This window comes from Numida meleagris, chromosome 8, assembly GCF_002078875.1.
Source record: "Numida meleagris isolate 19003 breed g44 Domestic line chromosome 8, NumMel1.0, whole genome shotgun sequence".
Classification (NCBI taxonomy): Eukaryota; Metazoa; Chordata; class Aves; order Galliformes; family Numididae; genus Numida; species Numida meleagris.
In genome coordinates, this window is record NC_034416.1 from 15,904,332 (window position 1) to 15,921,412 (window position 17,081).

Here is a 17,081-nt window from a genome sequence, read left to right on the forward strand (position 1 = left end):
AAAAAAGAAAGAAAGAAAAAAAATCCATCCAACATTAAAAGACCACACCAAAGAAAAATATTACCAACACAATAAAAACAGAGAGCGCAGTCTGGAATAGATCAGAGGAATGTGGAGAAACAAACTAAGAGGCGAAAGAAAATGGTTCTCCACTCCCTTCTTCCCAGGAACTGAACAGCACTTCCCACTGGAAGGGCAGGTTTGGGCTGGACCTGCGGGTTGCGGCCTGCTCTGCCTGCCCGCTGCAGGTCCACACCAACGTGCAAGGTTCACGTGGTCACAAGGAAGTCTAAGGAGCGAAGCATCACCTCTTTGTCCATCTGGAAGCAACGACTTCTGAGGTGAGAACTCTGAGAGAAACAGCCACTGCTCTGGTGTGTGAGCATTTCCTCAGGGCAGGACCATGTCTGACGGATCACCGCCAAGCTCCCAGGAGGATGACAGGCTTTCAGGTTCCAAGCTGGGGCCGTGCTGCAGCAATGCTAACTAACACAAGGCTACTGAGTGATTGCAACAGTAAATTCCAGAAATACAAATCCAGAATAATGCAGTAAGATAAGGAATCTCTCTGCCTTGCTCTGCATTCATGGTACATATCAAGAGAGCATCTTCTGGGGTTTTAGAGATGGTAAAGGCCCTATCTGGACAGCCCCCCTGCCAGCTAGGGTCTTGCTTTGGCTGTTTCATAAATCTAGATACCCTGCACAATGAACAAAACTCTCACAAAAGCTAAAACTTAATTTTAGCCATCCAGAAAGCAGTGCCTCATTGAGTAAGGCCTCCTTTGGAACCAACGCAGAGACAGAGAGGAGACAGACACCCTCGGAATGAGATTTATCTCACTTGCTATAGTGTGGGACAGATCTGAAGGTGCCCATCTGTCTCCCATGAGCATGGAGGGAACTGAGATGCCTAACTAGAACACAGTATATTGCTTTCACATGGCTCTACCAGGTGAAATTCATCCCTCTTTTGCTCATTCTTTCACTACATAATTTCCATATTCAAGATGAAAAAGACTTGAATTCCTCCTCCTTGCAGCAAGGTTGACATTTTCAGAGCCAGACTAAGGAGATGAAGCATCCGCTTGCACACAGCAAGACCAGGTCCATCTGGCACCTCCAGGTTCCTGTGGCCCTCTTGCTTTACAGTAGGTCTTGAAAGAGGAAGATGAAGAAAAGACTTGACACGGCGTTTAGATAAATTCAGTGGAACTATCAGTTAAAAAAAAGGTGCGTATGCATCCTCCCTGTGGTTTCCCTTAGGAAATGTCACACTTGCATCAGGAGCTGCCCCTTCTGCTTGAAGCACAGATGCATTGCTGGGATGAAGATGTGCAGGAAGGGAAGCATTTTCCAAAACACTGAACCCACAGTCCCATGCTGCTGTAACAACAAAACGTCTGTGTAGAGCTGCATGTTCATACAGTGCATTGAAACACAGATGAAGGTAAAAATATCTTGCCTCCAAGATGTCGCAACCTGCATAAAGCAAGCAAGACGGATACAGGACAAAAAGACAGAGAACAACTGAGAGGCAGGGCAGGAGGGCATGGCTGGGTACCTTGAAGAAGACACCTCCCCAAGGTCCTACATGCAAGAGAGCGGTCTTGCTAGGTGAGGACCAGAGCAGTTCTTGGAAGAGTTGAGGTCACTTGAAAGAAAACATCTGGATGTCACTGCAGAACTCTTTCTCCCACACACTTCCAATGAGCATGCAAAGGAAGATGGAACAGCTGCTGCTACGAAGCGCCCTGGGTGACCACTGCTGTAACTGGTGTCAAGCAAGGGATGCAGCAAAAGAAAAACAAAACAAACTGCAAAGCTGACACTGAAGGAAAGACAGACAAAGACTCAAAGAACAAGAGCATAGTTGAGCATGGCCTGGCAGCCTCCTTTACCAAAAGCACCCCAGTTCCCCCCAGTCCATCTGCTGATATGAAGACTCCTTATACCCACTGCAGGGGCTGGTGTGGAGGGATAAGGGAGAAAAAGCGTTAGTACATAACCACCAGGCTGGCAATAAGAGAATACTTGTTTGTTTTGTACTGCGAACCATAGAAATGTTTCTCCATTACTCAGATAACAATTACAGAAAAATCAATCACAGCTTTTAATACCAGTACCACTTTTTCTGATGAAGACGTACCGGTCCAAGTGTTCAGTGTTGTAATTTAAAAACAAGCAACCAATGTTTTATCCCAATGTGCCATTTTCCAAATTACTTCAATAAATCAATACATTGCACAACATCATTTTAAAGTGAATTAGACTGTTAACAAATGAGAGGAGTAACAAAGCCCTGATACAACAGAATTATGACACAATTACCAAAACAAGGTCAGACGGAAGTAAACAGGAAGAGTGCATACCTTGAGAGGAAATTTAAAAGGAAGCATGGAGTCAAATGAGAGCAAATTAGTAACAAGAAAAAAAGAAAATAAATATTCAAATTCACATTCAGTTTCCAAGAGAAAAATACATTCAAACAGAATCTCATTTATTTATCAAAATAGCTTGAATTCTGTTTCTGCTCATGGCCAGAAAACATTCTTGATTTCCTACAACAAACAGAAAAAAGCTTTTCACACTACTTAATTTTTAATTGGGCTCTTATGATCGATACAAGATGGGTGTTATATTGACAAAAAGCCCTGAACAAGCTCGGTGCAAAATCTACTGGCCCAGACCCCCTTTTCATTGGGAGCACACACCCTCTGGTGCCCTGTGTGCTAGGAGCTCAGTGCTTTGCTCACCAGCCCAGCAAGCACTCTGCCTGCCCTGCCGGCCCCACTTGCCCGGGGGGCACCCGCCTCGGCTGCTGAGAGAGAACACAGTAAATACCAGCATCTAAAGCTCTGCTTTGAGATGCTCTGTTTTCTCATCATAGGAACTGGCAGGGGGAGTTTCAGAAGCACCTAGTTACCCAGCGCTCCTTGTTGTTCCAGAACTCCCACTAAGTCATTCCCATGGTCTTTAATAGGAGTCTCTTGAGCCTTCTGCTACAAAAAGAGGGATCTAGAAATACACCCTCTTACATGACCAACCTCTTGCGATAATTTTTAATGAAACCCCCTGTCTTTTCCTATCAGCAATTAATTAATCTAGCCTCTTTGTTCTGCGTGAATAAAGAGCAAAATGAACATATATGGTCTCATACAGATTTCAAAGATACTTTTGCTCTGAACAGTGTTACAAATTCAACTGTTTTCTCTAGATTCCATTTGCTGTACACATCTCACATTAAAGCAAATTTAATAATTCGCTTTTGAGGCATCAAAAGTGAATTTTCAATACTTTAGCTCACTAAGCAGGAAACATAGCAGCCTTTGATAGCAGAACAAAACCACTGGAACAAACGCTGGTTCCATCACGGGATGAGCTAACCACCATCCTCTGGCTGCCTTCTGACTCAGCTGAGATGACTCCTATTAAATACAGAGAGGAGAGTACAGGGATATATCCTCTGGAATATCCACACAGCATACTCACCGAGGACAGATCTAACTAGTCATTAGATGTCACAGCTGTTCCACACAAAGGCAGCTGAAAGAGCCTTTATCAGCAAGTACAAAAGTGATCTCTCCAGACTGCTTGTCGGCATCTCTCTACAAGTGCTGTATGCTCTCGAATAAGAAACGTATTCAGACAAAACTCACAATGGAAGAATGAAGCCCCTTTTAATGGCAATAAAATAGTATGAAACATTCATATAGTCAGTGTACTGTGAATGGCGTAACCTTACAAAGATCCGGATTCAGAATGGAATACTTGGGAATAGTTCCTTAGACGGAGAAGAAATTTGACATTAAATAAACCTAAATCAACGTATCAGTCAAAGGAATGCTGTTTCTGGAATTTAAACCGAGGTATTCAATTTCTCTCTCTCTCTTTTTTTTTTTTTTCAGTAGCAGTGCACATAATTGCCTGGAATCTGTTATCATGAAAGATAACAAAATAGCCAGACAATGTCTTCTAACGAGGACTGTGTACTGGTACTGACTTAAGAGCTTCTGATGGACAGATAAAACAAATAGGTTTACTGCTAGCTCTTTTTCTGGTAGGTATTTCCAAGGCACTTATCATGTTAGTATTGAAAAAAAATAGAGTATGTTCCACTTGTTATATAAAGTAAATGGCTGAAGAGTCACATGAGAGCTTAACAAAAATCCTATGGACTTCTATTTGCTGTCAATAAACAGACCTAGCGGAAACAGTGCAATGCCTGCAGCTTTCCATGTGATGTCCCAGTGCTTATTTCCCGGTCTTTTAAATTGGGCACACACATGGTCAACAGCAATTTAAATGTTAGCACTTTTAACTGCAGAAAGAAAGGCAAAGTTTCATTACAGAATTTGGGAATAAAGCAGAAACACAGTGTATAAACATGAGGAGAAGGCTGACAGCTACAGCAAGGCAGCACTCTGGAACACTGGGAACTGGGAACACTAATGCAGGGTCCTGTCCAGGCAAAAATGCCACGTGCGTGCTTTACGTAGAATATATACGCATCTGTCAACTACATACTAATTAACTGCTGCTATCAAGGCTTTTAGAACACATGAATGACTTGCACCAAGTACTGACAGGCATATGCCAGTATCTCTGAAAATCCTGAATTTTGCTGCAATTAGGAGATCTGAATGTGCAATAACTGTGACCTTAAAGAATCATTATCACATTCTAACAGCAAAATCTCGGTACTTTCCACGAAACTTCCTTCCACGAGATTTTGTCACTTGCTGCAGTGAGACCATTCAAGAGCTCTTCCACTATTTAGAGCAGGAAAGCCTGGTAACTTCTGAGCACAAATATAGAAATTACCAACGTGCATTCTGAAGACAAGTATTCAGTCAAAATACCCGTCTCCCTTGATCGGACTAGCAACTTTGTTATCCTGTTTATCCTGTTATCCTGCATGCTGTTTGTACTGCACAAGCATTTTAATAATTAAAATAGCTGCAAACTGGATTTAAAATTATTTTCATACAAAACAGAATTAATGTTCCATCACTAAGAAACTATGCGTAGATAATCTGACTGCTTATCAAAGGCATGTCACCGAAGTATTTTAGCAGTGTATATGTAGAAACGTAACATATACACTATTCAAAAGACACCTGAGGTTTGCACTGTTCTATTAGAGAGAACTTCACTATTCTCTGGTGGTTTTCAAAGTGCTTTTTTGAAAAAGAAATACAATTCCACAATAGGTAATAGCAGTACTCTGTCAAACTGTAACTAATATCAAACATACTGTACCAAAGCCTTATTCAGAAAGACTGTCTTCATGAATAAAAAAAAAATATGGAAACTGGCAATGCTTATTAGACCTTATTGACTATGAGCACAGGGACGATGGATTAGAACAGATTAAAATGACGATACATACGGCACAGTATGCAATAGCTGACAGACAGGCGCACATGCAGATCTGAACATATGAAACACGGTTGTAAGCCAGTCAGTAACAAATGAAAGGATGGGTCAAAGAAGAACAAAAGTAGAGAAATTAGGCACAAAAGAAAGCAAAAAAAAAAAAAAAAATCTAGCAGAAGCCATGACAGCGGAGGTGTTTTAAAGTGCTGTTGCATGTGACTTATTAAAAAATAAGTAATTCTTATTTTGCAAAGCATAATATGTTATATGCATCAAGGAGATGACCGTAAAATGAGATATGCAGCAAAAACACGGTAGCCCTCCAAGCATTGCTGAAAACAGAAAACCCTATGCATTTTACAGCCTTAACATGGTGTATATAAGTTTGGCAGAAATGCATAAACAGCGTTAGAAGGCAATGCCACTCACTCTGGAGGTGACTGTTAGCAAACATAGCGGCTTGATGATGATGCTTAGCATTGAATGAAATGTCAAAACAAAAATTTAGAATTAAAAAGAAATTTGAAAATGGAACATATATGCACCATGGCATCAGAAAATGACCATAAAATGCAAAAAGGTGATGGAGTGATATGAAACAAACCTTGGAGAAATATCGCATCCTTGCTGCATAAAGGCACCCAGGGAAAACCAAAGGCTGTTAAATATTCCAAACTCATTGGGAGGATCAGGAGGATTCTGAGGGTCACGCGGTTCTTCACTGCCGTCTTCCAAGTGCCATTCATAAGGGCTGAATCTGCTGACTAGGAAAAGAACTACGCTGACGCCAATGTAAGCAAAGACTATACACATCCAAATTTCATAAGCCAAAGGATCCAGGAAAGAGAATACGCCCGGTTTAGATTTCTGAGGCTTCTTGATCATGATGGAGATTCCCAGGCTCATAAAGGGTTTGGAAAAGTCTATGACTTCTTCTCGCACCAATGTTATGGTGAGGGGGGCAACAGCTATATCTGCTCTCTGAAAAGGGAAAACAAGGCCAAGTTAGCTACAGAACAGTTGCAACGTAATCACAATCTAGAATCTCAGATTAATGAATCAGATGATGAATTACAAGAGTGAGTAGGAAGCATTTTCTTTTCAACCTATTTGGCAAACCCTGAATTTGATTAAGGAATACATGATATTGATAGAAAATTATTAACAAAAAAAATTACAACCAAATCTGTGCAAGGGCCTCAAGACATAGGGAGATAGGTGCCAACATGTTTTTATGTTTCTTTTCATTTAAAATGGATGAATAAACTCTATTTCAACTGGACAATGAAACTGCAATTGAAATTGTACTTCCCAGGATAACGTATAGGGTCTATATTCTGCATATCAAATGTAATTTTTAGTCCAGTTCAGTCATGAACAGTGTTTAACACATAGAAACATTAAATCACTGGAAAAAAAAAAACAACAACAAAACAAACCCTACTGCATTAGGGATTTCAAATTTATGCGGATTGTTTGATGGCTTTTTAATCTTTTTATTTATGAAAAAGTTGTTTGGCATTAATAATTTTTTAATTCCAGGAAGAGGAGTTAAAAACAGTTCTTGGGCCAGTTTGAGAGCATGTCCTTTTCCCTCTAGCGCAAGTGCGTCCTTGTATAGCTGGCAGACATGGTAACATGGCAAGCACTTGCCTTTTGACTCCTATGTCATTTTCTAGTAACAGCCTGTATCTGTCCGTCTGTCTTGAGGACTCTGGACAAATTATCTGTTTATTATATTTGGATGTTTTCTTTTTCATTCTACCAGCAAGTTCTGTTGCCTTACTGATCCGTCCAGATAAACCTAAGATAAGTAATTAGTCACAGAATTTCAGCTGGATTTTGGCACTACAATTTATATATTCCTCTGAAACCCCACTACAATAAAGGAAAGATGATGAAAGAATAGCGGGGTGATAGGAACCAAGCAGTCCATCCCTTCTGTGGTCACTAAGAGCAGTAATACAGATCTGTGAATCCCTGAGAAGTAAATAGCCTAGATTATCTGGGAAAAAAGCAAAGTGGTATTTTTCTGTATTATCTATGTCATTGTGTTACACAGAATCTCAACTCTACGGATCTGCAATACAGACTTTGTTCTGAGGATGGATCATACGGAAGCACAACCTTGTCTCATTGCATTGTCATTCACCAGGGCGATTTGCAATGAGATAATGTCTGGAACCAACACCCTTTCGTTTCAATCCTTATGTCTTTGCTGGATTCCAAGGCAGGGTAAGAATGTGAAGTGAAAATAAATAAATAAATAAAAATTACTTAGTTACTTGATTAAAAATAGTATTCCATAATGGAACTTCAATATATATATAATTGTGCCTGTATTTCTATACCAGATTCAAGTCATGCTGTTTAGACAACCTAGCCTTGATTTGGCAAAGTACTGAAGCAGGTGTCAGAAACTGCAGTGGAGGAGACTGGAATGTTAAAAAAAAAAAAAAAAAAAAAAAGTTCCTTTGCATTTTAAGAAAAAGCTTTACTGGAAGAGTCCACACACCTACACACATTATTTGTAATCTTCTGCCTACTTTTTAACAGTCTGTAAGTATTCATGATGTTGATTCTCTTAAAGATGGCCTTTCACTGATAATTAGGAATTTCAGAAGGAAAAAGTGATTCTTGGGAAAGCTTAACTTACCAGTAACTAAATCACTGTGCACCTTTTTAAATCAGATTTTTGTTTCCAGCTACTGAGTGTGTACGTCTTTCTGACAGAATAATAAAACCTAATTAAGTAGAAGTTTGAATAAAAGTTAATAGTAGATGTTAATAAGAAGTGATTAAAATCTGTGCCATAAAACAATTTAATATAGCATTATGTAAATCTGATGTCGATATACTCGACTTTCAGTAATATCTGATTTCCTGATCTACTCAGTTGTTAAGTTCGATTGTTTTGTTTAGTTTTCTTTGTGGTGGCGGGTTTTAGTTTAATTTCAATTCATTTGAAGTTCAATAAGCAGAAATGGCAAAGCCTTCTGTAAAAGCAGTATCTGCCTCGCCGCCCCATACCAGGGGGTGCCTCAGCCCCAATTCCAAGGCTCCCCTGGGTGCTGCGTGGCTGAGGCCAATGGCAGCCCTGCTGGGCCTGCCTGCATTCCCCATGAGCACACACACAACCTCCAGGCTTCCTCCAGTCCCTCAGGAAGGCCTCCTAACCATCTGCACCTGCATGTGCAGCTATGAGGGATGTGTACAAACTCATGGCTTGGAATAATCAAATAAGCCACGTCCACACACATAAGGAAGCCATTTGGAAACCATGGCCCATGGTGTGCGTTGCTATAGCCCTCCTCAGCTCCTTTAGACACTCATGCGTACCAGGACATTGCCCTTCCCCTTGAGTGACTGCTTTCCTTGAGGAGAAAACCCTCACCCAATCTGTGGTCTTCGCTGCAAAAATCTAGTTAATCATGGCATGCATCTAGAAACTGGAAGTGCCAGCTGCTTTTGGATGCTGGGTGTTTACTGGCTTTGCAGATGAACGAGTTAATAACTGAAGTAATAGGGAGACCTGGGGGAACATGGGTAGAGTGTAGGGAAGGGACTGGATGATCCTGCAGCTTGCTTGCTGATGAATTCTCCCCAAACACATATTTGTCTTTTAGCTACTGCTTACTGAACTGCTCTTAAACATTAAATGTCTGCGGTCAGTACAAGATGCACACAGAACATCAGTTTTAATGCAGTCAGTGTCCACTGCTGGCTGGAAGACTAAGCACTTTGACCATGGCTACTGTATTTCAAGTCGAACTAATGAGGTAATTACAAATTAATCCTTATTAGAGTGAGCTGAGCGGATGAGGATCTCTGCAGAACTCTTAGCATGACTGCTCGAGAAGTGGAGCTGGGGTGGGAGGCAGCAGCCCCACTGCCTGCACAGGGCCATCAGCCATGGGGCAGCTCGTCAGGCAGGAGGGGCTGGATCAGCCATAGGTGCTGTTATTTGCTGTAGCATTTTCCTGGACTCAGAGAAATTTAATTCTCCCAAAGTAATATTTTAATTGCCAAAGGAGACATCGTGGAGTTCTTCCTAAGTGCTGATGCAGTGTGCAATAAAGTCTGCACCTCCTTCATGAACAGCTGGGTTCATGCAGGATGCTCCTGTGGGGTCTTTAGGAGCTGATGCTCTGTTTAGCACTGACAAATCAGTTTTTAAATGCCTGATTGTTACCAAGTCCTCATTCACATCACAAAGCATGAATTTCTTTGTAAATGATTTTAAATTACCTTTATACTAGTAGAGAGAGAAATACTTATTTTTCTAATACGCTACAGTCTTCCTGCTTTCCCACCATTTTTGGTAGGCCTTCAACATATTGTTGGGAACACCAACAAATAAACATCTTCAGGTCTCCAATGAATACAGAAGCAATTGTTTTTAGCAAAGGGAGCCAGCATGGATTCAAACATAGGGTCTCAGGAAATCATCCACAACTTGGGCACTGAAAGCAGCCCAGCAACAGTGCAGCACCTGAACCTGGTTCCCAACTATTAGTTACACCAGAGAAGTTAAAATAAGAGCACTCTTTGCCTATTTATCTAGATATATAATATTTGAAACGGAAAGCTTATGGAGAGCTCTAAGCACCCCTACAGATCATTAATAACTGCAGCATGGTTGTGAATCTCTCCTCTTGTTATGGCTGCAGATAAGCAGAACCCATAAAAATTGAACTGGATTAAAAATAACACAACAGAACCGCAAACATGCCCTTCCCTGCGCAGAGTTGGAGGGGGGGCAGTTAAGAACCTCAACAACTGAGCTTTGCTAATCACTCATGACTAATGGCGTTTCAAACATCATCCTCACTGCATTTAAGCTGGGAGAGAAATGTCATGGATTCCTCTGAGGCTTGTTCTGTCTCTGCCTACCAGTGTGGGAGGACGGATTTAGGGAGGACGTGCAGCACAAAGCGCTGCCCACTCTGCTCAAAGCCGACCCCAGGGGGCTGCAAATCTCAAGGCTCTTAAGGGGAGAGAGAAAAATACTAAATGGAAATAACCCTCCGTGTAGAGAAAGAGAAGTGATAAGATGTTCCACCTCTGTAATCCAAAAGATGGGGTGGAAATCTTCTGCTTACAGCCCTGAAGATTCACTATCTTCAAAGACATGCACTAGAGGCAGCAAGAGATACTAGGCAGGTTCCCGCTGGTACATGTTTCTGGTTGCTCACACTTGCAGAACTGAAGAATTCCTTCACTACTGTGTTGCTTTCCAAGAAACTTGGGGCTGGCTGCACTCACTGTGCTAGACCCCGGTGATGGGATGCCCACCAGCACACAGCCAGTGCTCACACCAAAACAGAGGAACACTGTGTCTCGTGCTCAGCTTCCACTGGGAACCAAGCCCCCAGGCACCCCAGAGGTGCTGAATGCTTCTGAGATGAGACTGTGCTGGGAAGATGGCTGACTGCGCAGCGCAGGACTGTCGGTGCAGGATGTTAGACAGAGCAACACCTCACCTGCGGTGTCTGATAGCAACAGTTACCTTGTCAGTGGAGCACACTATCCCCCAGGATATCAGGGTGTGCTGTGAGGCCAGGCCAGGAGGGCACTGTGTTTCTAACACATTTGCTCACACTTATTTAGAAACAACAGCTGAGGTCAGTGCAGCAACACTCTGCACTGAAGTCATATTGTGCATTAGCCGAGCAACAAAAACACTCATTCCGGTGTTAAAACTGCAGTTGGCCTTGTCTGCTGTTGTTTGTCGTTGTTAAGTGCATTCCTTGTCCAAAACAGGCCTTATTTGGATGCACACAGCTCCTCCTGAGGTACTACTGTTGTCTTCTGCAAACAGAGAAGTGGAGCCAGGTCTGCTTTCAGCCTGTGCCTCCTGCCTGGCGTGGTGCAGCTGGAGCTGGGAGCCATGCTGCGTGGGCCTCGCCCTGGTGAAACCAGGGGGGATACTCTGAGGAGTGGGATCAGCCGTCCCCCAGCTGCTACCCCACGGCTTTCCATGGCAGTCACGGTCCTGCTGCTGCTGCAAGAGGCAGAGCCCTCCTGCTGTGGGCCCAGCTGGGCAGGGACAGGAGCGGGCAGCCTCGTTCCAACAGCTGTGGAGGCCATGCGGCTGGGGACCGCCTCAGCTTTACATCCCAGCTTCATTCCCTGGCGCTGTTTTACATATCGAAAGGTTTTTACAAAGACTTTCTGTCACCTGAGGGGAGTTTTAAGGGCTGTAAGGTCTGTCTGCTCTTTCCACTCCCTGAGCATTTGTAGCTACAATTAAGAGACGTGTTCAGCCTACTCTCAATTAGCCTCAGTGACGTGAAAGCTTCAGGCCCGGGGAGGGAGCTTTCCCTGGTGGCATAGGGAGAGCAGAACAGCGGCGTTCTTTGAGAGGGGCAGGAATCAAAGCCTGCAGAGGAGAGGAGAGCAGTGCCAGGGGCCGGCGGCGGGCGGGCATAGAGCCCTGCACACAAAGCCCTGCTGGCAGAGGGCAGCTCGTTAGTGTGGATTGGGGAGGGCAGCGCCTGTCTTGCTGGTTGGATTCAAACAGCGGCTCACTCACAAAACGAGAAGGATTTAGCTGCTTTAACTATGCAGAAGGCGGGTGTCTGTCTGATCAGGCCCTCGTCCTGGGGTGAGCTGCACTGGGATGTTTTAGGATGGGGTGGTAGCTTGTCTAAGGATATGAGAATAATTCATGTCTTAAGAACATGTCTATTTAGCTTCCTTAATAAGCGTGTACCACAGATCTTAACGGGGAGTAAAGCTCATTTGTATGGCAAGCTTTAGGCTTGCATGGGAGTGGGATAAAGTGGTCCTGATGCTCCCTGGTGTCCAGAACCTAGAGCTCACTGGTGGCTGAACTAGACACCATTCTCCACCAGGAATGTCTAAAACGAAAAAAAATCACAGATCTGGAAACACTCCAGTGTTAGTTAAACTTAACTTGATCTATTTCAAGTCTCAGTTGAGAATTAAAAGCACTTTTCTAAAATTTTTCAAGTTCTGCTTAAGAATACAAAATGCTCGTCTAATATGTCCAGGAAAACAGCTCTCACTACTCACTTTGCTATTGTCAAATATTTCCATAATGTTTTAGAAGCGTCTCTTAATTAAAAAACCAATAGTGCTTCTCTTAGCATTTTTATGACAGAAGGAAAAGTCTTATTTTGACACCATGAGAGTGAAAGATCAAAATTAAGGTTTTGTTCAACCTAAAATGACATTTTTGGATTTATCAAAAATTGAAGAATTGTCATTCCTGATGTCAAATCTTTATGCCATTATTATTATCAATTTTTAAAAATTGCTAAGAAATCAAAAGCCCCACTGCTAGCTCATCTCTGTCAGGACTTCTGGGTTCCGGGTATGAAGCAAAGCTGTTTGGGGACACCTGCTTGGCCAGCATTCCCTGCATCTGGGGCTGCCACCTCAACGCTGCCAAGAGCAAGCCCTGCACTGCAGCCAGATTTTCTCACAGCCTGGTGCAAAGCAACACCAAAAGGTCCAAGCAGGGCCAGCTGAGGTCAGCCTGGCTGACAGCACAGGAGGCCTTTGTGCCCTCCAGCCAGCCCTGATGTGCTATGGGACAGGGGAGAGAGAATTTCTCCAGTGGGAAGTGTTTTACTGTGCTTGTCCCAGGTGACGTGTGGCTCCTGGGACTGCCCTAGTTAGCCCCATCGGTGCTGAGCTCCGGCTGGCCCAGCACTCTGGTCAGGGCTGTGCTGGTCACCTGGACCCGCAGTGCTGGACCACCCCATTCCTCCTCTCCTTCCCCACATCCTCCCTGCTCAGATCCCTCCTGAACAGGCTCCAGAGGCTACGAGGACCTGGCTGCACCTTCCCAACTGCATGCTGCATCCCACAGGAAGCAGGAGTAATGGCAATAAAGAACTGGCACAAACTAAACATTAATTACAGTTAATTAGGGTTTTGGCATTAAAGCTCCAAGCCATTCGCTTCCTATGGCTGTGCTAAGAGCACTTTTAGAAAAGGTTTGCATGCATGAGTCTGTGCAAAGAAAGGGCACAGTTTAGAAAACACTTGGTAAGACTTCCCAGCAGAGTGGGCGGCAGTGGCAGGCCTGTTGGGCCAGGAACGTTCTGTGTTTGACAGATGAAACACTTGAGACAGATGCAATCTAAAAGATTGTTTTCTGCCACAGCTCAGTTCAGCTGCTGGGTAACTGGTACCAAAACCAATCAGGCCCCTTTGATTCCCCCATGTCTATCTTCTATACATGCTAATAAAGGCATTTAAAATCTAATCTCCCTCTTGTCTTCCCAAAATGGAATCTGGAAGAGCCAAATATGACAGTCATTTTGCAGACAAGGCTCACAGGGCCATTAGGGGAAATGTACAGTTTTAGATCCCTAATAGAGTTTTAAGCCCCAGAGAGAAAAAGGGAAGTCAGCACGTAAATGAGACAGTTGCTCCTAGTAATTAGCACTTCCAGAGAACTCTTCATCCTCCAAGGGCTTTTTGCACATCCTTGTGAGTTTTGTACACAGCCCTCTCTCAAACAGCTGGAGAAAAGGGGCAAGGATATCTCACGATGTCGGCAAACAGGACTGGGAAAGAGCCTGAGGGGCTCCTGGGGTCTGTGCTCAGAGGCCAGGGGCTGCTCCCCAGCTAGCAGAAAGCCAGGTGGATTCCTGCACAGCTCTCCAGCTTGGCTGCTCAGCTCAGCAGGGTGGGAGCTTGCTCAGCAGCACGGAGCAGTCAGCATTAACCTGGGTCTGCAATCAAACCTCAAGGGATGCATCTGACCTTTGAATAATTGAGCATTGCGGTTAAGAGGCTTCAGTAACTGAGCTCACAGCGTGCAAGGAGGAGCTGCTGGGGGCCAGGGAGGGAAACATTCCTCAAATTTTCGTTAATGAGAAAACATGGGCGAAAACTGTGTCAGAATTCAATGGAACAGACCTTTTGTGGGGAAAATGACCACCACGGGGCAGGTTTGGGGGTGTTTTAAAGTACAGTCAACAGTGCCCGCAAGGCTGCACTTTGCAGGCATGGGCAGGTGGTTAGGCCAGAAAGCTCGGTCTGATGCTCAGGAGGCAGAGATCTGAGTGAGGCTCATCCCAGGGGCAAGGGAAGAGGCTGCAGTAGGGAGCCCGCTTATCCAAGCAAAGGCTGGCTTCAGCTAGCCCTTCATACCAATGGATCTCGCACTGCTCAGCAGCTGCACAGGCTAATCCTACTTGGCTCCCATCCCACAGCAGCGGCCCATATTGCACCTTTCTTCCTCTGGTGTAGACGGTCCCTTTGCCCTGGCTGTTAGAAGTAATTTTAGACTCTGTCATGTCTTTTGTGTATGATATGATTTTTCTTTTAAGTGAATAAACTGTTTCATTCCTTGTCACTTGCAAATGTATCAAAAGGACCCAATTATGGCTAATACTCTTGATATTTCTTGAACCACATACTGGGAAACTGAGGGTTTAGGTTTTCATTGCAATGCAATTATGCTTGAAACTAAACTAAGCCTTTCCTTCAGATGTTCTTAATGTTCCTGTATTCTCCAAGAAAGGAAATACTGTTTTCCCAAATCACAGAACTGAGGCACTGGATGTTCAAAGACTTGGATAATGTCAAACTTCAATGCAACAGGAAAGCAAAGATACAACCCCAGGATCCAGAGCCCTGTTTACGTTCATCAACAGATTTCCCTCCCGCCCATTAATACAACACCACAAAACCATTGTCGTTCATATAAAACATTTGAAGTCAAATAGGCTACAAAGTATATAATAAAGGACTAGGACTTCAGAAGAAAAAAAAATTTGGAAACCTAGAAACTACTTTTAAAAAAAGACCAATTCGTTTGAAAAGAGATATCTCACCACACATTTTGTGAGAGATGATGATACGATGTTATCATAGGGAAATTTTGAGGTGACTTTTAGAAACTACACTCATCAAGGGAACAAAAGGAGGTAATGGAAACATTCACTTCTGCACAGATATTTTTAATAAAGGAAAGCTTGTTAAAAATAAACTGTGAAGAGGGTTTGGGTGGAATCACAAATCATCTCATTAGCATTTGGGGGAAAAAAAAGCAGAGATGAAATATCAGCTTGTAAAGTCTTCTTACAAAGCCAACTTTCTCCCCCTTCCATCTGGCACATTGTATCAGCATTCCAAAATTCACATTTTCAAAGAAGTTTCTAAAATGGCAATTCCAGACTGTTTTTCCTCTTACTAAAGAAAGCAATATACACCCAATATAGAAATACAAAGAGGAATATAATGAATTAGATTTTTTTGTGTGTCTGACAGCTGATTTTTAAAGAGAAAAAACTGTGGGTGTTTTCAGGCCTGCATTGCCTCTCATGCTAAAAATCAAGCATGGTGCTGAGTCTTTGGTCTCTGGTCAAACAAAAACTGACCTCAGTGACCTAACGAGGCTCAGCATCATAGGATCAGACCTTTAATGGTGGGGGCAGCCCCCATGACTTACAGGACTGATCAAGGAAAAGAAGATGTGGCAAGCACAAGAGCAGCACATGAAAGGCAAACTGGAAAATCTGCTGTAGATAAGGAATTTGAAACTTTCCCAAAGCAAATTTCAACGTTTTGTGGACTCTGATTTGGAGAACAGCGATAAAAAAGTGTAACTTTCTTTTAATGACATGATTAGAAAGTTAGGCTATAAAAATGGCATTACAAAGAAATATCTAGAATTTTAAAAGTGGTATTCAAACAGATTATCTTTATTTTGCAGTTTATTAACTTTGAGCATAACTTTTCATAATAAAGAACATGAAAATGAAGGTTAAGAGAAACTTACCCCATAGACCAGTTCACCCACCATGCCATTCCATATCTTAGTCTCAGGGTCCCTAGCTCCATATTTCCCATCTCCAACAATTGACAGTTTGTATTTTATTCCAACATGTTTTGCTATTTCAGAAGCTAAGTCTACACAATATCCTTCATATCTCTCATTCCCTTCTAGTTGTTCATGGTTTTTCTTATACATTACATATGGTGATTCCTTTGAAACAAAAGTAAAGATCAAAAGTCTATGAATGTAAAACACAGCTTTAAAACATACAAAATGAGAGATGTTACGATCCTTACTTTATATTAATGGCAAGTATTTACAATATTTCCTACTTTGGTACAGAAATTAGGAAGACAGACTTTCACACTTTAAAAATCCTTGGCATGATCCCATAGTCAAACATACTACAGATTTTATTCCTAGCACGGACCCATTGAAGACAACAGGACTACTCCACTTTAACGAAGTTGCACTATTGACCGCAGGATTAGGCCTCATTTTTGAGGTTATTAGACAGTCAAATAGTATCACTGTAGTAATGATTCAGTTTTTAGTGTTTAAAGAACTGACATACCCAACCCATGTAGCAGCAAAATTGTTTGCTAAGGCCCCATGGCCTAGAATGGGGCTCTGATGGGGCTATTTTCAAAGCAGCCTAAGGGAAGCTAGGCTAAAATCCTCAGCAGCGATTTTTGTCACTGAATTCCCTTAGCCTTCTTGGAAAATTCTGGCTGAAATGCTGATTATATCTTGCTAACTTCCTAGGAATATAAAACACAATGCTTCAGGAAAGAGCATAAAATTGGATCACGCTTTGTAGAATCGTAACAGGCATAAAAGTTACAAACAATGCTACACAGAACACATTTGCTAGAAGCAATGGGACTGACACAGGTATTGCTGTTTGTGAAACACATGAAGAGCATTACTTCTTTGGAATT

General features: G+C 42.7%; 1 protein-coding gene across 12 annotated transcripts in view; it reads right to left on the bottom strand.

Moving 5' to 3' along the window:
* The window catches only part of GRIA3 (glutamate ionotropic receptor AMPA type subunit 3), a 433,486-nt gene that overhangs the window by 31,266 nt on the left and 385,139 nt on the right, over positions 1-17,081 (bottom strand). For 11 of the 12 annotated variants that reach the window (XR_002441456.1, XM_021405730.1, XM_021405731.1 and 8 more), the window contains 2 exons: positions 16,144-16,350; positions 5,983-6,359 (listed from right to left, as the gene is read on the bottom strand). Coding sequence is in view for 11 of the 12 variants with exons in the window: in XM_021405730.1 (XP_021261405.1) it covers positions 5,983-6,359; positions 16,144-16,350 (584 nt within the window). In the remaining variant the exon portion in view is untranslated. The remainder of the gene's footprint in view (positions 1-5,982; positions 6,360-16,143; positions 16,351-17,081) is intronic. The other variant, XM_021405732.1, reaches the window with a different exon arrangement.